General features: G+C 38.4%; 5 protein-coding genes across 5 annotated transcripts; 1 reads left to right on the top strand and 4 right to left on the bottom strand.

Annotated features, from left to right (window-relative positions):
* Nucleotides 1-1186: 1186 nt before the first annotated feature.
* LOC120010314 (stemmadenine O-acetyltransferase-like) lies at nucleotides 1187-7695 on the bottom strand. Its single transcript, XM_038861084.1, has 2 exons — nucleotides 6318-7695; nucleotides 1187-1525 (listed from the first exon to the last, which is right to left on the bottom strand). Exons 1-2 carry the CDS (start codon nucleotides 7651-7653, stop codon nucleotides 1491-1493), a joined length of 1371 nt encoding a protein of 456 aa, XP_038717012.1. The 5' UTR covers nucleotides 7654-7695; the 3' UTR covers nucleotides 1187-1490.
* A 3273-nt stretch (nucleotides 7696-10968) lies between these two features.
* LOC120010316 (DNAJ protein JJJ1 homolog) lies at nucleotides 10969-12381 on the bottom strand. Its single transcript, XM_038861086.1, has 2 exons — nucleotides 11248-12381; nucleotides 10969-11147 (listed from the first exon to the last, which is right to left on the bottom strand). The coding sequence occupies exons 1-2, from the start codon at nucleotides 12210-12212 to the stop codon at nucleotides 11138-11140; spliced, it is 975 nt and encodes a 324-aa protein (XP_038717014.1). The 5' UTR covers nucleotides 12213-12381; the 3' UTR covers nucleotides 10969-11137.
* Nucleotides 12382-12404: 23 nt separating this feature from the next.
* On the top strand, nucleotides 12405-13809 carry LOC120010315 (zinc finger CCCH domain-containing protein 63-like). Its single transcript, XM_038861085.1, has one exon. It carries the CDS (start codon nucleotides 12420-12422, stop codon nucleotides 13707-13709), a length of 1290 nt encoding a protein of 429 aa, XP_038717013.1. The 5' UTR covers nucleotides 12405-12419; the 3' UTR covers nucleotides 13710-13809.
* Nucleotides 13810-14985: 1176 nt separating this feature from the next.
* On the bottom strand, nucleotides 14986-16504 carry LOC120011590 (stemmadenine O-acetyltransferase-like). The gene has a single exon (XM_038862744.1). The coding sequence runs from the start codon at nucleotides 16502-16504 to the stop codon at nucleotides 15176-15178; it is 1329 nt and encodes a 442-aa protein (XP_038718672.1). The 3' UTR covers nucleotides 14986-15175.
* A 2752-nt stretch (nucleotides 16505-19256) lies between these two features.
* Nucleotides 19257-22882, bottom strand: LOC120010457 (vinorine synthase-like). Its single transcript, XM_038861257.1, has 3 exons — nucleotides 22711-22882; nucleotides 20283-20688; nucleotides 19257-20094 (listed from the first exon to the last, which is right to left on the bottom strand). The coding sequence occupies exons 1-3, from the start codon at nucleotides 22880-22882 to the stop codon at nucleotides 19257-19259; spliced, it is 1416 nt and encodes a 471-aa protein (XP_038717185.1).
* Between the last annotated feature and the right edge of the window lie 557 nt (nucleotides 22883-23439).

Genomic DNA, 23439 nt, shown 5'->3' with positions numbered 1-23439 from the left:
AAACCCGGAATCATTCTATAATCGTTTATCATCGTGTACCCGTTTATCATTTAACTTTTAATATTTTTTTTTCTTTGATGATTATGTTAATATAAATTAATATGGAGTATGATTTATATTAATTATGATTTTATAATTGAAATTAGTACAATTTATAGTTTTATTGGTATGTTTCTAATTTATAGTTTTATTAGTTTTATTAATATATACTTTTCAATATGTTTTATCATGTTATAATTTAGTATCCTAGTAGTATACCTTTATAGATTATTTATAATATTATTACTATAATAAATCTTTTTATTAAAAGGTTTGGGTACCCTAAACCCAACATCAAAAACCAAACCCCGACCATAAAACGGTTATGAAAACCAAAACCAAAACAGTTTCCAAAACCTATGGGAGCGATTTTCGTGTTTTAAACGGATCGGGTACCCTGCGGATAGTGCTCGGATTGGTTTTTTTTTACCATCTCTAAGTACAACCAAACAGCTACCAATATTTCAATCACCATATCTGCTATCATTTATTACCACCATTTATTATTTACAATATATGCTACAGTCAAAATTGTCTACCAAAGGGATCTTAAAGCATGCTTTCTATATATTAATGTATATCTATACAAAGGTAATTTATGTAAACTTACAAATGTATTGATATATACGACATCAGGGGCACTCAATTGAGTAAACCAAACATACAATTCTACACTATGCACAACTAGTTAAAAGGAAAAATGCCTGGGAGGATGCTTTCGCCAAATGGGCCATTGCTTTGAAGCTTTCAGGCAGCATTCCCACGCATTTTATTTCTGATTTCCAATGCTGGTTGCATTATGGTCATGATCCACCGTATCATTTTTTTGGTCTGTCATAGTGTGGTGTGTAATCTGTGTTGGTGTGTCTGATAAAAAAAAGGAAAAAAAAAAACATGAAATCACAAGAACATCAATGGAAAACGAAAATAATTTTGTACCTGAATTTGTAAAGACTCTCCACACCATAGGTCAAACCGTCGATACACGTGCTGTCAAATTCGGGTTAATATAACTTGCAGTTATAAAAAGATTGGTCACGTTCCAACTCGATCATCGAATGTACAAACTATAATGTCGGTAACCCGCTTACATGGGGGTTGACTGTTAACTACAATGTTTGTGTGGACGATTTACATTCGGCCAACATAATTCAACTTGCTATGACTACAAATTACATTAACCAACATAATTGGAACACTTTTAAACTTCAACTTACTAAGTTGAAACGTTGGAAAGTCCTATGGCCGAGTTGAAACGTGACTAATCTTACAGTGACTACAAACTACATTAACCAACATAATTCAACTCGAACATGAAATCAAGAAACCATCAGAAAAGTGAATGACAGAATTTCACACATGCTCAAGAAACATCAAATTACAACCCATACTAGTATTTCTTTCTTTTTTTGTTATGGTAGTACCTGATTTATTCAATCATACAGAAATTTTCAAGGGTTTGAATTGGGGTAACCCATATCAAGAGGACTTGGATCTGAAGAGACAAGACAAAGGAACTCCATATCTTGTTCAAGTAAAGCCATGTCTTGTTCATCCAATTGCACCCATGCTTCTACTCCATTACCCTGTTTTGTATCCATAAGAACAACCACATTCAAGTATCGATCTTTGGATTGACGCATCCTAACGTAGGGAACCCATATAGGCTTTCCCCACCCAAAATCAACACCATAGAACCCAAAGTTACACCAACTATTGACCCCAATGTGTCCAGTTCCACCAGGTGCTCCACTACAAAACGACTCTTTTATCTCTTCAATACCCTCCAAAATGCTGTCCAATCCTCCATCACCTTGCAGTCTCTTCACATAATCACCATTGATTCTCGATATTCCTTCTCTTATTCCGCACACCAGACTATCCAATCCCTTTTCCTCACCTTCTACTAATGTCGCCGCGAACCAAGAAAAATTCCCGCAAGTACCATCTGGAAATGGTGGCATTGCCCTTCGACGCGAGTCAACTGTATGTGTTATCATAGTAGGCTTATACACACCTAACTTTGCATTACGAGCAGCCATTATCCGATTGGCGAAAAGCGCAGACACGACCTCCACTCGTGATGGGTTCTGCAAGCTTGAGCTGCTTGATTTGTGCTTGAGGTGTGCTATGGCGGATCCATCGAACACAAATCTCCTGGTACTAGACCTGCCTGTTCTGAGAAAGGCACTTGACATGGAAGGTAAATCTTTTGGGAGTGGAGTAATTTGTGTGAAGAATGAAGACGCATTGAAATTAGGGAAAAGGGGAGTCGACTCGCTCGAGTTTCGAGCAATTGCAGACCAAGTTATTAGAAATCTACTCAGTGCTGCTCCATCAAAAATCCTATGTGAAACAACAATGCCTATAGCAACACCACCACATGTAAAAACATTTTCTTGTACCAAAACAACATGACCTCCTAACTCACTAAATTGGTTCTCATAGGGAAGGAATTTAGGAAATTTTGAGAGATCAGGTTGCTTAAGATAGTCGAGCAAACCACAATTAACTCTAGCCTCAACATAATGTGCCCCATCGTCGTTACAATCAATGGCACGATCATCCTTAATCTTCCCAGCGAGGGGGTAGTAGCGAGTTAGTGTTTCGGACAGAGACTGTTTTAACACTAATGATCTTTGAGAGAGAACATCAATTTTTGCAAGCTCTGTTGTGACTTGGTTCATGGGATAGAAAAGGAGTACAGGGAAGTGTACTTGACAGCCTAATTGATCAAGAAGGGAGAGCTTGTGGGTTTTGAGGTGATGGGGTGTTGGTGATGAGGGTTTGATGCAGTGGTTGGATATTATCTCAACCTCCATTGTTACTCTCAGTCAAAAGAGTTGGATGTGAATTTAATATCCATACACACATGTTTATATAGGTGTAAGTATGCGTGTTGTATACGAGAAGTCATTTGGACATATTCATGAATAACCTTGCTTTGCTTATGAAAGTCTGGCCAATCGTGGTCAACGCGTTAACAAATTAGTACAGAAGGAAATTTCGATTTCCGCCAACTTGCTTTCACACATGAGAAAATATTCGGTGGATCTCATATTCCACGCCACATGCTGATGCTGTGGTGTATCAACATCAATAGTAGTATGACATTTCATGGATATGGATTGTGATGTTAAATCGTGGATGGTTGGACATGCAAATACTTAGTTTACAAGTCAAATTTCAAATCATCCTCAATCATCCATGAATTTAACACCACGCCAATATGCCAACGTTATGATATGATATGCCAGGACCATTGAATATTTTTTCTCGCAAAAAGTCATGATCGTGGAAATTATTATGCATTTTCCCTAGAAAATTGTCCACATGCGAAGCACAATGAGAAGCCATTATCATGTGGAATATGGTAATTCCTATCCATGTCTTGGGACTCTTCCACGAAACTTCTTAGAGAGTTTTTCCAAAAAAAAATAATTAAAAAAAAAATGGATCTGATTCATCGATGGATTGTCAACTTCATAGATTGTAGGAATTCAATTAGTTGTAAATTAAATAGTCTATATAGATGTTAATTAGTCTTTTTCATGATCAACGGATGATAGGATAGTTGGAACTTAGACAGAAGAACCTTTTATTTGGTTTTGACCAAAAAAAAAAAAAAAAAGAAAAGAAAGAAGAAGATAACTCCCACACCATTTAAAGGAAAATCTTTTCTACTTTAAAGGAAATAGAGGGAAGAAATATGACTTTTCATTTCGTTGTTTTAGTAGACTTTGACTGTTCTTCGATGACCTACATAAGAAGAATATTAAGCTATGGGGCCCTAAGTTTGTTTTCAGAGATATCTCCGATGTTCAAGTAAAATCGAGAGTCGTTTAGAGATTGAGAGCGCCCTTCAGCTCAATTAGGTATGAGTGACATTGACATTGATACATTATCCCAATCGTTATGTGGGTCTTATATAGGAGCTTAAAGCTGTGAAATATGTTGTGAGATGTTTTAAGAATTAAAAATAAAACTATTGATTAAAAAGTATTGTCTTGAATTTAATAATAAATTTTTAATCATTTTCTTATTAAACGAATGATTTGATTAATTTTGCACTTAAATCTTTACAAATATTGAATTTAATTTAATATTTAAGGTGTATTTATTCCATAAATTAATTACTTCATTAAATATATATGTTTAATACTGTGGGCGGGCCCACATTACACTAGCAATGTTAATATTATTTTTATTTAAAATCTCATAAATTAATAAAAAATATTAATATAATTAAAAGTGGATGAATGTTAGAAGTAAAATATTAAGCTCATTAATATGTATTTTCTTTTTTTATAAATATTAAATTTATTGACAAAATATTTACTGTTTCTCAAAAGCTTGTTTATAAAACCAAATAATGTATTAAATATATATTATTAAAGTTATGTGGCCCACATTAATTTATGCAACAAAGTAAGAGACATAATGATAACGTGGGCTTCACATATAAAAAATGAAGAAAAAAACAAGGCAGCATCCGTTGACATGTGCCAACGGATCCGTTAATGAATTTCGTCTGTTTGCAGGGCAGAGGCGCCTGCCAAACAGGCAGAAAGATAAGACCCAAAAGAGTACAAATTGGGCTACAAATATACTAGGCCCATTAAACACGCTACAAGAATAGTTGGGTAGTCCCGTCACCCGTGTGCTAGATGAAGGAAGGCATACAACTTTCAACGTTCAAATTAGTGGAGTCCCCTCTAAAACTAAAGACGCTTTCTATATATTATTAAGAAAATAATATTTTGATATGCTAATATTTTGATTGTATAGTTTTACAGTTTCAAAACATAGAGGATTAAGAAAATAAGTTAAATTATTTGATTGTATAATGTTACATTTTCAAAACAGTAACATCGAAACAGTAACATTATGAGCCCATTAGGATGACTTTTTTTACTAGTATAAATGCTAATAAACATCCAAACAACAATTTTGAACTAAAAAATCGATGAGCTTTTTGACCGCATAAAAGACTACTTTTGAAATGCTTTTATTTTGGACCATTTTACTAGCATTTCACCATTTATGAACTCATTTGTCCCCATGATTTTCACTTAATTCCCGTTATACCCTTCTTCTATTGAAGTTATCCTTCACGTACGATTAGGGCTAATTGATATGCTATGCCGTATTGTTCACGAAATGAATCTCATCGCCACGTTGTACCGACGAAGTCCACCGGCAAGTCGATGACCACCGCAAACGGCATAATAACTTCGATTCGACAAAAGGTAACCTTCTTCCATCTCAAACTGCTCTCCCTCACCGCGTAAATCGATCAATCGCTATGGGTTCATGTATGAATCTGTTCGAATTCCCACATGTGTTCGAACCTAATGTTCTTGGTGCAATTGGATATGGTATTACGAATTATTATATGATTTTTGCAACTGGATATGGTATAACGAACCTATTGTTCTGTTTTTCATTCTTTTATTCTAACATGCCTTGTGAATTTGATCAAATGAAATTTGCAAACTGAGTTCTAGTGCTATGTTTTTACTTGTGAATTTGTATTTATATAATAGAATTTTATTGTGCCATGCGTCGTGACTTTGATTATGGATTGCAAACTGAGTTCTTGTCCCGCTGTTGTGAATTTCGAATAAAATAATCCTTCCATTACAACCAATTGTTCTGTTTGAAATTCTTTTATTGGTATGATCATGCCTTGTGATGTCTTTGTTCTACTGCCATCACTTTTGAATTTGGATTTATTAGGTGGATTGCAAACCTGCTTTATGTTTTGATTCTTTTATTGGTATGATGTCTTGTCAATTTGATTATGGATTTCAAACTGAGTTACAATACAAGAACTTAGGAATGAATAGTGTTAATGTGTTATTAATAAAATCCTTCTAATTTAATAAATAAATTAATTAGATTAATAATTTATTATTATCTTCAATTAATTTAAATTAATTTATTGATTTTATAAAATTTGTATGTTTGGATACAATGTATACAATTAAAATGTATAATACCCCTACACGTATTTATCACAATATGCTACACAGCACAAACGTTAACAGCAAAAATTCAACCAAACACCTACCCAGCATTCAAGCAGCATATCTACTACTAAAATTATCCAACATTTCTACGATCACCATTTCTGTTGGCATATCTACTACTTTACAAATGCTCTACCAAACTAGCCTTATAATTGTACAATCTCATATCTATACGATTTCAGATATGATTTATTCAATCATACAGAAAGTTTCAAGGGCTTGAATTGGGGTCACCCATATCTAGAGGACTTGGATCTGAAGAGACAAGACAAAGGAACTCCTTATCTTGTTCAAGTAAAGCCATGTCTTGTTCATCCAATCGCACCCATGCTTCAACTCCATTAACCTGCCTAGTATCCATGAGAACAATCACATTCTTGTACAGAGTCTTAGATTCCTCCAACCCAACGTAGGGAATCCATAAAGGCTTTCCCCACCCAAAGTCAACACCATATAACCCAAAGTTACACCAACTATTGACCCCAATGTGTCCAGTTCCACCAGGTGCTCCACTACAAAATGACTCTTTCATCTCTTCAATACCCTCCAAAATGCTGTCCAATCCTCCATCCCCTTGCTGTTTCTTCACATAATCACCATTGATTCTCGATATTCCTTCTCTTATTCGGCGCACCATACTAGGCAATCCTGTTTCCTCACCTTCTACTAATGTCGCTGCGAGGCAACAAAAATTCCCACAAATACCTTCTGGAAATGGTGGCGTTGCCCTTCGACGCATGTTAACTGTATGTGTTATCATAGTAGGCTTATACATACCTAACTTTGCATTACAAGCAGCCGTCATCCAATTGACGAAGAGCGCAGACACGACCTCCACTCGTGATGGGTTCTGCAAGCTTGAGCTGCTTGATTTGTGCTTGAGGTGTGCTATGGCGGATCCATCGAACACAAATCTCCTGGTAATAGATCTGCCTGTTCTGAGAAAGACACTTGACATAGAAGGTAAATCTTTTGGGAGTGTAGTAATTTGTGGGAAGAATGAAGACGCATTTAAATCAGGGAAAAGGGTAGTCGATTCGCTCGAGTTTCGAGCAATTGCAGACCAAGTTATTAGAAATCTACTTACCGCTGCTCCATCAAAAATTCGATGTGAAACAACAGTGCCTATAGCAACACCACCACATGTAAAGACATTTTCTTGTACTAAAACAACATGACCTCCTAACTCACTAAATTGGTTCTCATAGGGAAGGAATTTAGGAAGTTTTGAGAGATCAGGTTGCTTAAGATAATCAAGCAAACCACAATTAACTCTAGCCTCAACATAATGTGCCCCATCGTCGTTACAATCAATGGAACGATCATCCTTAATCTTCCCAGCGAGGGGGTAGTAGCGAGTTAGTGTTTCGGACAGAGACTGTTTTAACACTAATGATCTTTGAGAGAGAACATTAATTTTTGCAAGCTCTGTTGTGACTTGGTTCATGGGATAGAAGAGGAGTACAGGGAAGTGTACTTGACAGCCTAATTGATCAAGAAGGGAGAGCTTGTGGGTTTTGAGATGATGGGGTGTTGGTGATGAGGGTTTGATGCAGTGGTTGGATATTATCTCAACCTCCATTGTTACTCTCTAGCAGAGGAGTTGACTGTGAATTTAATATCCATACACAAACGTGTGGTGTGGTGTGGTGTGGGTGTAAGTATCCGTATTCATGAATAGTCTTGCTTTGCTTAAGAAAGTCTGACCAACTTGTTGCTTTATTCAATGGTTCTAGTTACTCCTTTTTGATTTGAATGAAAATGTTTTTGAAAAAAATAAGGTAAATAAAAAGAAAAAAAGAGATACTTTTATATTATCATTCTCGAATGAAAAAAATAAAAAATATTGAAGTCAAGAATAAAAATGAAGAAGAAAAAGAATCTGAGAGACAAGCGGATTTTGGATCAGTTCACTTAAATCAAGAAAAATGTCTTGAAGAATATTTTACGGGATCAGACATGAAAAAGAAAAAGAAAATACAAATATAGAAGTGGAGTTTGATTTCCTCCTAAAAAGGTATTTCTGGTTTCATTTATAAGTCAATTCTAATCATCCTCAACCATACGTTGGGTGTGTAAGCACCACGCCAACGTATGATATCCGTGAATTTAGCACCACGCCAACGTATGATATGGTGTATCAAGATCATTAAATATTTTTCATCACAAAAGTCATGATTCTAGAAATTATTACGTATTTTCCCTAGAAATTGTGCACATGCGATGCACAATATTCAGAAGCCATTTTATCATGTGGAATATAGGAATTCCTATTCATGTTTTGGGATTATTACACAACAACATGTTTTTTAGGTGGTAACCTATTGGACAAACAGAGTCCTATTATTATGTAATATTTACGATAACTGATCCACATGATTCTTGGCTAATTTGTTCCTCTGCTGACGTGGCCTTTTCATCCATTATCTCGCTCCCATGCACGAAAGTCTACATGGCATCCAAGCCAACCTCCTCGTGACTGTCCAGCTCACGTCCATCCTTAATCTTTTCATCCTATGAGCTCGATTATAGGCATTTTTTACCAGTCTTCCTTGATCCTCATCACGGGGGCCCTGAGTTTGTTCTCGTGGATCTCTCCGACGCTCAAATAAGCTCGAGAGTTGTTTAGAGATTAAGAGTGCTCTTCAACTCAATTAGGTATGAGTTACAGTGACATTGACACATCACCTCAATCGCTAAGTGGGCTTTATAAAGATAAGACCTAGAAGAGTACAAATTGGGCTACAAATATAGTAGGCCCATTACGCCCACTACAAGAAGAGTTGGGTAGTCCGGTGTGCTACATGAGGGAAGGCAGACAATTTTGAACATTCAAATTAGTGGAGTCCGCTAAAACTAAAGCACTCTTTCTATGCACAAGCGAGTTAAAAGGAAAAAAAACATGAAATCACAAGAACATCAATGGAAAACAAAACTAATTTTGTACCTGAATTTGTAGAGCGAGATCACCTGTTTTTATTCAGCCATTGTTCCTTGTCCTGAACCACGGATATCCCTGCAAGCCAACCCTAAGAGAGGCTTAGGGGCATCTGAAAACTTTTAAATGACAATAGAATTCATGAAACAATATGGGTCGATTAAGGAGAAACAACACAAGCTAGCACAAATTGGCTTCACCATCCAAATTCAAAGTCAATATCATAATACCCGATTATACATTACCTTGCAGGCTATCTCTCATGTTTTTGGAACGTTAGAAAAGAATTCATAAACGGATTGACTGTGATGAAGCATGTTCAACATCTATATCATGGAACTTGCGGTCAGTGCAAGGAGTCACAATGATGAATAGTACAGTAACATAACACACAAGTGATAAGAAATTAAAAGTTACCTTTTTAGTAATAATTCATGATGGGATTTGTTCAATTTATTAAAACAAATTAACCCAGATGGATGTAAATGTTCAAAATTATATTTGGCATTTTTTTCCTATGACTACCAATACCAAACACATATATATACTAATGAATTGGACCATGAGAGTAGAAAAATGTACCACAGACCAAAGTGCGAATGGGTAGAACCACAAGCGGGTAGTTGACATGGAATGTTGATTGTGCTGCTAAGGTGAACCAGGGAAAGCTGGTATGGGAGGTGTGTTGAGGGATGAAGCAGGGAAGTTCAAGTGTATCTTTTCAACCCCGTCGAACCCTAGATTCAAATGAAGTTGAGGTCAAAGACATCAGAAATTCAATTGAAGTTAGCGCCAATCTACAAGACAGTTGTGGGATTAAACATATAATTGAATCTAAATCTTTAAACGGAATAAGCTGGATGATGGACAAACCTTAAAAGGCCATGCAAAATGGCACAGAAGACCTCAATGCATGGTATTCAGGCTTAGCAACAATGCAAGTTTGTGCATACAAGGAGCGAAAGAAACAATGCAGTGAATCATTCCACAAAGTCAGGCGTAGATAGAGGATTTGAATTCATTGCATGGCTATGATGTAATCCATAACTGCAGCTGTCTATGAAGGGAAACATCCAACTTCAGATTGCAGATGGCATCTGAGTGACTACGATATTGCTGGGTAAATCTAGAAGGGTGGTGGAGATGGTAATAATATATGGGTGGAGTGGTATTCACTAAGAGAGGGTTGGGTGTGGACTCTAAGCTGTAAGGGAGTGAGCTAGTTGGTTACGTATCAGAAAGTGAGAATGGGTTAGCAGTACGTTTCTCTGGGAATCATCATGGGGAAAACTAGTTGTTGGGGCTCAGTATGGGAGGGCGGGGGCTGGTTAGGCCAAACGCAAGGAGACACATTCATGGACATTTGCAAGAGGTCCAAAGCCATGCTTATTGAAGATCCAGGAGCAGACAACTTTTGACCGCCACTACCAGCAACTTCCATGAACTTCAACAAGGATCCCATCACAAGTAGACCCATAGAATTAGAATCTGCATATCAGGAATACATCAAGCAAATGAGCATTACCCAAAGAGCGTACTGAAATCCAAACAGGGAGTTAATCAGGGAGGTGAATGATAACACCCAAGTACTCACCTTTCCCACAAACCAGTCATCATTCACCATTCAAGCAAGCAAATATCCAAAGGAGCGTGCTGACTTCAAGTCCACGTTGAAGCTAATAGACATTACTATAAGAAAAGGCAGACTTGGTTTCATGCACACTTATGTCTTCTTGCTCTGAACTACCAAAGCATGCAAAGGCATGGCTAAATTCCCATATATTAACTTCCACAAACAAAAAAAACCGATGTATGAAATTGTACTACTGACTTGGAAAGGAAAACAGAGTAAAACTATCAACTAAATAAGAAAGCGAAATAACCAAATCTCCAATGTTTTACAAATCAATTCCATGGCCTAACTTACCATGTCGTAAGTGAGAAATTTCGTAGCTCGCGAGTCCGTCCGATTTAGACTCATATCCGATATCCACATGATAAGTGTTCTCGATTAACAAGGAAAAAAAAAACCAAATCAAATTGACTTCAACAACAAAAAAATGCACAAATTTCAATGAAATCTAGTTCACAGTTAGAATAACATTGTGGAACTATACCTCCTCAAGAATCAAATTGGCCTGTGGAAGAAGTAAATTTGTCAATAATCGTCATTAAGCATGGCCAAATAATGCTAATGATTCTTCCGATTGTTGCCTGATATCATATCTCAGTACTCACCGTGCCTCAAACCTCCTTCGTCTCTGCATCATCTGCTCCTGCATCTTTTCTCTCCACTGCCGCACATCCTCCGTCTCCACTTTGTTCTTCACGATCCATTCCATCCATTGCCTCGACTTCTCCTTCTCCTTCTCGTTCTTCTCTACCACCTCAATCATTCTCTTGTCTTTCTCCATTGCAATCGCTGCCAAACTCCTCACGCGCCGATTGTGTTCCTGCCTCGCCTTCAGCCTCTTGATCATCTCCTTGTCATTGTGCCCGAAATCCATGACCGTACTAAACCCTAGCCAGTATTCATAAAACCCCTTAACTGCCTTATATGGAGTATCCGAATTCCCCATATTCGGAGCCTCCGGAACCGATCTCAAACTCGCCCCGGAAAATTTCACAAATTCCACCTCGATTTCGTGTATCTTGTTAAATATATCCGAATACACCTTGTAGAACCCGTTCCCAGTGGCGCCGTAACCCGAGAAATCAGTGTTGGACATGAATGAGAAGTTGGGGATTGGAAATTTGGCTGGTTGTTTAGTGTTGGGTTTCCGGGTCGGTTCGCGCTTTGGTGTTGGTTTGGGTCTCGCATTGGAAAAGATGATACGGCGGTGGTGGACCTGTCGGTCGTACTGGACACGGGATAACGGGTCGGAGTGGACGTTGTAGGCATTAACGAGTTCTTGGAACTTGGCCGTGGCTTTCTCCACGCTCAGTCCGGACTGGAACCTCTTGTCAGGGTGGCGCTCTTTGGCGAGCTTCCGGTATGCCGATCGGATTTGCTCCTCTAAACAGTCGCGTTGAAGACCCAGCACGTCGTAGTGGCATCTCTTCATGACCGTCATGGTGTCAGGATTTTGCAGAAAACTCTGTTGCTTGTCAGTATTTGTACCCGAAGATGATTGAAAGAAAGTTTGTAAGAATATAATAAGGATTCCTAATCCTTGTGACGTCCGTAATCTCAATCTCTCCATGATTTAACCTATCATATGATTCATATCATATACAGTATACAGTTGTGACGCAGTCTGAATCATAATACGATTAGGATTTAGTAATTGAAATTCGAAACCCTACATATAAATCACACCATTGAAAGCAATTCGACACAAGTTCAATCTCTGGTTCGTCCCCCTCGTTTCATTATTTGTTGTGATCGCTTCGCATCAAGTATTTTCACCATGGCGACTGAGACTGCGAGGACTACATTCAATCGGAGGCCTGAAAGATTTGTCTATACTAGACCTGGACGAGTATACACAAGTCGTAAAAAGGGCATCGTCTGTTCGTTTTGGTTGGCTGGAAGGTGCACGAGAAACCCCTGTAACTTCGTTCATGGAGAATTGCCCCCGCATGGCCCGCACTCTTCCGTTCATGGCAGAACCAAACAGCAGCCGGACCGGCCAAGGAAGATTAATACCAATTATGATTACTCAAAAACCTCATCACTTCCAAGCACGGCGCCTACTGGTAGTTGCTCTGAACAAAAGGCCCCAAATAGGGTTTGCGGAAATTCGGTCTACGGGGAAAGTGCGAAAGGAGATAGATGCCAGGACTTGCGTTCATGTTCTTACGGTGACGGGTTCTCAATATTGGCGAAGCTTGAAGGGCACAAAAGGCCCATCTCTGGGATTGCGCTTCTAGCTGAATCTGACAAGCTCTGTTCAGGCAGCATAGATGGAATAGTGAAGGTTTGGGATTGCAGTACTGGCCAGTGCGTGAAATTAGTGAATCTTGGGAGTGAAATTGGGTCTTTAATTAGTGAAGGTCCATGGGTTTTTCTGGGTTTGCCGAACGTTGTTAAGGCCTGCAACATTCAGACTTGTGTGGACTACAGCCTCGAAGGACCAGTTGGGCAGGTCCATGCCATGGTTGTTGGGAATGATGTTCTTTTTGCTGGTTCACAAGATGGTACTATTACAGCATGGAAGGGTAGTTCTGCAACTGATCCTCCCTTTCAGATTTCTGCTTCTCTGCAAGGTCATACTTCTGCTGTGACATGTCTGACTGTTGGAGTAAAGGGGCTCTACTCGGGATCGTTGGACGGAACAATCAAGGCATGGGATCTGATCACATTACAGTGTACACATACATTACACAGGCACAATGCTGCTGTAATGTCACTCCTTTGTTGGGATCAATTCCTGCTGTCTTGCTCATTGGATCAGAAGATACATGTTTGGTTTGCTACTGAAGATGGCAACTTGGAGGTGACTTACACCCATGACGTGGAACATGGTGCGCTTGCTCTTTGTGGGGTGAGTGATGCAGAAGGTAAACCAATTTTATTATGCTCCTGCGACGACAAAATTGTTCGATGCTATGAATTACCTTCGTTTATGGAGAAGGACAAGATATTCTCCGGCGGGGAAGTACAAGCAATTGACCTTGGTCCAGAGGGTCTGTTCTTTACTGGCGATACATCAGGCGGTTTGACAGTTTGGAAGTTGAATGAACCGATGAAATCCTGAATTGTAATTCTAACACTGCCTAAGATGGCAAAGAAAATATGTATCACTCATTGTAATTGTATATTATTGACAATGGAATACAACGTACGTTTACGATGCAGTTTTCATAACATGTCCCATTTATAAGATTTTTGTTCTTTTTTCCTTTGAAACTGAAGCAATTCACAAACTAGCTCCATGACTATGAGGCTCCACCATAGATATATCAAGAGTCGAGAGGCATAACTTCAAAGAATAACCAATGACCAGAGAGCTTTCTAAGGTTTTGACCTCAAAACATCAGTACACAATTACATTATTCAGTGAAGCAAAGACATTGAAGTCCAGTAGCAGACTTAATTATCCATGAGCTTTGAGCACCAGTTGTTTCTTTCTTTCTTTCATCTCTAATAGGAATCATTAGCACATATATTTAGCTAATTTGTGAGCAAAGCTGTTAACATAATAATGTGACTTTCTATCTGAATTGCATACCATCATCATTCATCCGCGCCATCAAAGCAATGATTGCTGAAACATATAATGAAGAGAGTAGGAAACATAATCTCGTAAATTTTCAAGCACATTATCATTGTGAGCCAGAGCAAGAAGAGGCAAGATTCCTATATAAATGGACAGCTATAATTTGCATAAAACATCAGGTGATTTTTAGTCCTGAATTCTTTGGCCAACTGTTCTACTTTGTAATCCTCTCTTAACGATGGACAATCATGGTGCAGCCCAGATTGTCCATCTCAGTCGTCGTGTTCAATTGATAAATTAGTTTTGACATAATTTTTTTTTACTCTAAAACCTTGTTATTCATGGGCCAGAAAGCCCATTGCATTTTCATGAGCCATGACATAACCCAACTAGGCCCGGGCCATTGCCATTCTTAGATTACTAATTCAGCACATCGTTTTTTTTTAAGTTGAAAATAAAGTAAATCGTTCAGAGTTTGACACATCATATTTGGGATAATTAGAAAACTAATTTTTTGGGATCGAATGATAAAAATCCCAATAATTGATATTCGAGCTATTGAGTTGGACGCATACAAGCCAATTGAATTCATGAACTCCGCATGTCTGCACATGAAATCTTGTACGTACTACTCAACAAGCTGTGATAACTAAGATATCAAATTTTGGGATTCCTATCATAATTGTTTTCTACTCCACATGTAGGATAACTAAGATACCAACGGTTAGAATTCCGATCATACCTATTTTTGGATCTCTATCACTTCTGTTTTTGAGATCCCTATCAGTGTTGTTAGCCAAAAAGCATGTCAAGGAAAAGATCATGAGAGACCATTTACTTTCCATAACATCAAATTTACATAACTAGTTGCACTTAAAAGTTATACTAAAGATAAGTACGGATTGGGCACCTTATTAGCATTACAATGCTAGATGAACTAGACACAGCCCAAAGGAGTGAGATCACAAGTTCTTTTTGGCTTCCAAGTGAAAAGTTGAGCCTTCTCAACAGCATGGCTTGGACTCACCAATATGTAGAGGACTTGGGTCCAAGGATGCAAACTCCACGAGCTCTGGATTGTGTTCCAAAATGTTCATCTCCTCTTCATCCAATGTCACCCAAGCTTCAATTCCATCGCCAAACCTTGTATCGTTCAACATGATTAAGTTGATGAATACCGAACCATCCATGCCAAAGCTGCTGACCCAGACAGGTTTTCCCCACCCAAAATCAGCATCATAGAACCCAAACTTACACCAACTTGAAAACCCAAAACATTCTACTCCTTGTCTTCCCAATTCACCTATTTCTTTAAATGAATCAGACATCACAGAACTCCCCTCATCACTTCTTAGAGTCTTGACAAACTCACCGTCGATTTTCGATGTGGCCTCCTTCACTTCAGTAACAAAATGTTTCAGTCCAGGCTTATGCTCGACCACGCATCGAGTGGCTGCTATCCAGAGGAGGTTCCCCATCGAATTCTCCAACGTGGGATGTGATATTCTTCTGCGCAAATTCACTAAGTGAGTCAAGAAAGAAGGCCTTGGAGAACCATGTTTTTTCTCAGAGGCATTCATCAAACACTTCCACAAGAAACCCGAGACTGCCTCGACACGAGTAGGACAGAGTTTCAGATTTGCTTTGGCCTTGAGACCGGTTATCGCCGAGGAATCAAACACAAATCTTTGTGTCCTACACTTGCCTAGTCTGAACAATGAACCCCACATGGCGATCGACGAGTCTCGAAGCCATAAATCGCTTGTCGGGAACAGAGAACTGGCAACAAAGTCAGGCAATATTGCTTCACCGCATCCACGGGCAGCGCCAGACCATGCCTTGATGAAGGTGCTCAGTGCAGCACCGTCGACCACCTTGTGTGATATACATATGCCAATCGCAATGCCACCACATTCAAACACATTCACTTGAAAATTACTCGCAAAAGTCCCTGCAGATTCCTTCAATATTAGATCACATGGAAAGAACTTATGAATCAACACGAGATCAGGCTTGGTAAGGAAGTGATCAAGAGTACAATTCACTCTTGTTTCAACATAATAGGCTCCTTCATCATTGCAATCGATAGAGAGGTCGTCTTTCATCGTCCCCGCTAGCGGGTAAAACCGAGTTAGTGTTTTCGAGAGAGATTGTCTTAGCAAGTCTAGACTAATTACATAGTCAGTATTGCAGGGATAGAAGAGCACAATTGGTGCATAAGGAGCTGGGATAAGGTGATCAAGAAGTGAGAGCTTGTAGTTTCTAAGGTGTGGAGGTGTTGGAGAGGATGGTTTTATGGTATCTTTGGATGTAATTTGAACTTCCATTTTCATTGTTGGATGAAATGAAACAAGAACTTGGGACTTAATTTATAGAAAGATTAATTGAGTATTGATCGATGAAACTTATGCATAAAATAGATGTATGTATGTATGTATAGTGCTATGTTTTGTCTTATCCTTGGTTCTTGAAGGAGGGAATCTTCATACTTTGATATTTGCAGATAAATTATGAGTCATTTTCACTCTTACGATCATTCCAATTGAGTAAACTGTTTTACGTCAAGTGACTGAAACTTGCTAATGTCGCAGGCATTAAAGAAACAAGTGGTTGAACGAACCCTCATTATCTTGATCCTCTTAGACTAAGGTGTCCACGATGCAAATGCCACAAATCACAATCATCCATTAATACGGCATAAATATTCAACAGACGAGCGTGGTGTATTTTTTCTACACTTATGACATAAATTTGCAGGCAAGTGTGTAGTACCCGGCTCGAGTGGATGGGGTTGGGGCCACAAGTTTGGTGGTGTTGAGTGAGTTACCGAGTGACGAGAGGGCTCAGTGCTCTAAATCTCACATCACCTAGCTAGGGTAAGAAGTGAAATGCATAATATGAGTGGTTAAATTTACGAACTAGTAATAAACGTTTTTCTTAGGCTCAAACTAATATCAGAGGCGAATTCTCATATTAGTAAGGACGTCAACTCCCTCAAAAATTTAAGTAGGTCTAAGTAAATAGTAAAGTATAGAAAAGATCCCATGAATTGTCAATTTAGACCCCTTATTTCACATCATGCTCAAATAGTTGAGACAAGAAGACATGTGACTATTATTACTTATCATATTTTTAAAACTTTTGATTTTTAACGTTATTTTTTCGTACTTTCGAATGTACAATTAATAGATAATTCAAAAAAATTTCGGGACGCTGCTCCTAGACTCTCATTTAACTTTGCCCACCCTAACATAAAATCATGTGTCAACCCTAGCTATTCTCCTCATATTATGTCCTAGCTTCGCCCTTGATTAGTATGAGCTGGTGCTGTGCCTAGGTGAGAGATTGTGGTACTCGACTCGAGTGGGTGGGTTCACAAGCCTCTGTAGTGTTAAATCGCACAATGCTCTAAATCCTATAACGCCCATGAGAACTCAACGTGAGTGGGCAGACCATGAGCCTCTGTAGTGTCAAATTGCATAATGTAATAAGCAAAACTTTCAAACTAGTAACAAACATTTTTTCTATGTTCAAACTATCAAATGGTAACAAAGCGATTTTTTTGGTTTCAAACTATATATTATGAGTTGGTATGGACTGATTTGAAACAGACAAAATGTTACAAGTGCAGAGAGACGTGATGTAACAAAGTGTGTGGAGTAGTAGTGTGGATTGACCAGTCCAGTAGATAACGATATATATGAAATGAAACACTGATATGAGACATCAAGAAATGAATGCCGCCTGGACACTGCTGCAAACTCCTTCTCACGACTCCACTGAAAACCTCACAAGTGCTACAATTTCTCTAGAAACGATGCTGACATTTTCTATTGTGACAAACAATCACCATCACCATTGAAGCTCTTGCTGTACACCTGTTTAGGTTTGTTCTTATATGACCAATGTGCCGCCTTCATTGTCTGTTCAAACGCTACTTACATATTTTGGGATCTTATTTCTGCTGTGACTTTTGTTTTTTATGCTGTTCACATAAATTATTTTTGTTGATTGCACTAGCTTAGAATCTAGATATGCCCCATTCTCTTTGCCTATATATATATATATAAGCTCCTAAGACACAAAATTCTGTGGTCCGCCGGTTGGTTGTGGATCAAGTGTCAATTATTGTGTTTAGTTTTTCCTCATTGGAGTTGATTGTCAATCTGTCATGTTCTAAATAAGGCATGTTTAATATGATTAACAAGTAAGATTTTCTATATCTTTGATAATGTCGCCAACAAGATGAAGTACTTGTCGTAGCTATAACCATGTATATCATACGAGTTTGTCCTTTAGACATTTATTATGAACCCAAACTCGAACCGTCAAACGTGAGCACACAAAAGAAAAAGGAATTGGACAAGGCTTTAAACAACAACTTTAAAAATAACATGCAACAAAGGAAAGGACTTGGATCAATGACACCCCACCCACGCTTCAATTCCATTACCAATGTCTTGTAATTTTGTAATTGTACATTTGTATTGATGCTTGCAGAGTAGGAGTTAGGGAGCCCAAGTCAGGAAGCCCACGAAGCATCACTTTGGAAGCCAAGCCCAGCCCAAGCTACAGACAAGTAGCCATATATGTAACTTTTTTCTGTTTTTTCTGCGTTATTACTTTTGGTAGCTTGTTAATGCTGGGTATTGTCAGAACTGCAGTTGAGAGAGTCTCAAAGATGGGAATGAATGATTCTCAGAGGCCTTTGTTCTATTATGTCTTGTGTTGTTATTTTGGACTGTTGGGAAAGTATCAATGATTCAATTCCATTATCAAGGTTGCATTCCAGGTGTTTGTTGGAAGTCCTCTTTGTTGCTTGTTGCATCAGACTGGCCAATTTCATACATAAAAGGTGGCCAACCACAATGGATAATAACGAGTTAATGTAGTTTTGATAGAGATTGTTTCAACACTTGCGATCTCTCGGCTATGGTGTCTTGTTGGGAGAATAGAAAAGGAGTAGAAAACAATAATAAGAAGGGCCAAGCTGATCAAGGAGAGAGATCTTATAGGTTTTGAGGTGATGGGGTGTTGGAGAAGAAGGCTTAATGCACTCTTTGGATAATATCTTAACCTCCGCTGTCACTCTTGCAGAGGTCTCTGGCTGGCTTGGTTTGCTGGGAAAAAAAAAACATCAGCAGCAAGGGAAAGACATGAATCAAAATTCTTACTTCCTAGTTCTAAAGGACTTGGGTCTAAAGAAACCAGAGAGAGGAGCTTCTTATCTTGTTCAATCACCGCCATGACTTTTTTATCCAATGACACCCATGCTTCAATTCCATTACCATATCTTGTATCCATCAGAAACATATAATTCTTGATGCCGAAACCAGGAACCGGAATCCACAATGGCTTCCCCCACCCAAAATCAATACTGTATAACCCATAGTTACACCAGCTATTGAGCCCAATACTGACCTTCCCAGAGTCGGAAAACAATTCATCATGAATCTCTTGTACAATCTCAGTGAACTTCAAGCACCCTCCATCGCCTTGAAGGCTCCTCACAACATCGCCATTGATTCTCGACACGCTTTCTCTCATCTTCCACACCAAGCCATCCAACTCTTCATCACCTTTGGACAATAGAGTTGTGAACAAAAGTAGATTCCCCACACAAGTTTCCGGTAACTGTGGAGTAGCCCTTCGTCGCAAGTTGACTGGAAAATTCATCAAAGTTGGCTTTTGGGTTCCCGATTTCATCTTCAATGCAGCCGTCAAGCTTTTAATGAGGACTGAAGCCGCAACCTCTGTGCGTGTAGGTTTCTGCACTCTAGAGCTTGTTGCTTGGGCCTTAAGATTTGCTATGACCGTTTCGTCGAAGAAAAACCTTCTTGTAACAACAGAAGGACCCGACTCGTACAGACGAGATGGTATAGCATATGGATTCTCTGTGAAGGAATGATTTTGAGGGTTGAAGCTGCAAAATCAGGAAACAGAGCTTCTTCAACAGAGTGTCTAGCACGAGCAGACCAAGACCTAAGAAATGCAGATAGAGTTGCTGCATCGAAAATAACATGCCAGGCAAGAACGCCTAACGCCATACCACCACAACTGAACACATTTTCTTGCACAATAGCAACAGGAGCTCCTGAAGTTACTACTTACCTAAACAAATCTGGAAAGAATTTGAATATCGATGGTGCATCGAGATTGCTGAGATAGTCATTCAAAGAACAATTTACTCTAGCCTCGATATATAAAACCCCTTCATCGTTGCAATCAATGGACAGATTGTCCCCAATCTTTCCGGCGACCGGATAATAATGAGTTAATGTTTGTGAAAGAGATTGTTTTAAGATCTGTGATGGGTTGGAGATGGTTTCTTGGGTCGCAGAAGAGTAGAAAAGGAGTAAAGGAGCATACCCAGAAGGTCCGTACTGATCAAGGAGAGAGATTTTGTAGGTTTTGAGGTGAGAAGGTGTTGGAGAAGAAGGCTTGATCTCTGTTTGGATATTATTATCTGAATCTCCATTTCTCTCTCTTGTTGAGCTCACTTGCCTTGTTCTGATACCTTCAATTATTGAATTTCAAGCTCATTTCGATGCAAAAGCTGTTAGAAGTGCCCACATCGTAAAGGTTGTGTGGATATTCCTTTTAATAAGTTTTCCCAAATCCAAATGAGTTTCGTTTAAACCTATGGGTTTCGGACTTTAATAGTTAGATTTAAGAGAAACAAAGTCATACAGGCTCGATGTATTCATGGGAATCGAACAACATAGTTGGTTATATGCAAGTGTGGATTTATAACATAACATCGAAACAATTCGATCCAGTTAGATATGACCTCTACTCCATTTGTTGGGTGTCACATAATCCAACCCATAAATACAGGGGAGTGTTGGATTCCAGGGCTCTGCTGTATTATTTTTTACAGCATATCACACTGTAATACTAACCAACGATCATTATATTGTATCTAATGGTTGATAATTTAAGAGCTAAAAAATATTAAGTTTTCTTCTCTCTCCTATTCCCAAACCCAAATCCAGACGAACATATCACTTTCTTTTCTTCTCTCCTTATTCCTTTTCTCTTTCATTGTCTCTCTAGTGAGAAAGACGCTTTCCTCTATTACTTTCTTTCGGTCTTTCTCCGACGAACAGATCTATTCAAAGAGATCTTCTTTTGGGCTTGGTAATAACTTCCTAAACGAACCGCGAATGCAACTATGATTTTTGGTTTGAGAATCATGTTTCTTGGGTGCTCAAAAATGGAGATTTGCAAACATGGAGTAAGTGGATTTCTGGGTTTGATTTGGTTTCACCTATTTTTGCAAACATGGAGTAGGATTGATTTTATCTGGAATTTCCTTTTGTTAGGAACTTATCATCTAGATCATAAACATGGAGTCATTTCGATGAGCGAGATCTCTTCGTCGGAGTGAGAGTGAGAGAGGAAAGCGTTTGTGTGTGTGAATATGAGAGAGAAAGAAATTAATTATTTTCAGCTGTTAAAATATCAGCCATTAGATACATTAGGATTAGATCTGACCATTGATTGACATTACAGTGTGATATGCTGTAAAAAATATTATAGCAAACCCCAAGAACTTGGAGTGTCATAAGTTTCACATCATAAAAGGATATGTGAATATTCACTTAATAAGGGTAAAGTCCACCCCTTACAACTAATTAGGTCTTTTCTCAAGCACAAATGAATTGCGTTTTGACCCATGGGCTTCGGCCTTTGATAGCTAGGCTTGGAAAAAATAATTCGTATTGATCTAATGTATCTATGAGAATCGAATAATCCAAAATGAACAATATAATTGATTGTAATGAGGTGTGGATTTAGAACATATATCTAGATTTTCAGTTATGGAACAAAGTTGTGGGACCTTTTCTTCTTGAAATTAAAAATATTTCTTGTTTTGTGTTTTAATGGCCTAGTGGGTCTGTTGGTGCCTTTACAGGTTAGAACATTTTGATTGAGCGCGAAGTGAACAAGGATCTAAACCATACATCTTAAATAAGACGAGCCCATCTTCGATCTTCCTAAAAATTGAGCCTGGGCTTACCATGGGACATACTGAATTTGGCCCATTAGGTTTTTTTTTTTTACTTCATTTTGTTTTTGAAAATAGCAGAAGGGGAGTTGTCGTGGGGACGGGGGATTACAATTTTTTTAGTTAGAATTGGCTGCAATTCCAGCCCAAAACATGTTAAATGTGTTTTTTTGAGTATTTTGGATGCTATAATGTTACAATATAGTAGATTTTGAAAGGGAAAAAATCATAAATTATAAATCTTAATTTTTTTTGGTAACCAAGAAAAACATTATATAAGTTTTGCCCTTAGGATATTCGATATGGGTCTAAACTCGAAGTTTCAGACCCGCACCTAGAATTTCTCATCGAACAACAGTGTACGTTGGGCCAAAGCCCAGCATGTGACCACAAGGGTATTGCTCCCCATCGTAATCAAACTCAAGATCTTTTGAATTCATACGGTTTAGCCACACAGGGATTCAAGAACAAATCCATCACCCAAGTGATTCTCTAAATCTTTAATTTTGGTGGTCATGTGGAACTCACCCAGCTGCCCACCGGACAACTGGTTAGTAAATCCTAAGCCAAATGGGAGACTCTGCAACCCTTGTGGATTAGTTGAGATTTGAGGCCTAGTGTGGGAAGAAAATGCAGGGTGACATTCGCACACGCTAAGCTGAGCAAGTGCCCATCTCGTAGATTGTGAAAATGAAAACATCCATGAGATTTGAACTCACAATCTCACACTTGCGCAAAGAGTTACAGTGGTCAAGTTCACCATCTCAACCAACGACTAAAATGATTGTAACCCCAGCTCGTAGAGGTGACAATCGCTTGACAATGTAGGTTAAGTGATGTAATAAATTCTCGCAAGTGCACAAGAGTCTACTAATAGTACAGTGTATGCAAATACGAGGTCGATCCCACATGGACTAATTAATCTAATTAATGCATCTAACTTGATGAATGATTGAGAAAAGACAGAAGAATGAAAGATTGATTGATGTAAATAAAATAAACAAGCAAAGAAATAAAATTCAGATTTTGTATCCAATAAAAGAAGAACACTAGGACAATGATTTCACCTAGTAATCCTATCACAAGTATTCAATTAGCAAACATACAATTATGGTTCTAATTCAAGGGTTGATTCTTTCTTAAATATGTTGGTTCGTTCGTTCGCGGTGTCAACAAATATTATTAACAATGGATTAATCCTGTTCGGTTCGCAGTCATTAACCCAAGGCTAATAACTCATTACGATCTAAAGAACTA

The sequence above is a fragment of the Tripterygium wilfordii genome, chromosome 12 (assembly GCF_013401445.1).
Source record: "Tripterygium wilfordii isolate XIE 37 chromosome 12, ASM1340144v1, whole genome shotgun sequence".
In the NCBI taxonomy this organism is placed as follows: Eukaryota; Viridiplantae; Streptophyta; class Magnoliopsida; order Celastrales; family Celastraceae; genus Tripterygium; species Tripterygium wilfordii.
This window is presented reverse-complemented; position numbering and strand designations above follow the sequence as displayed.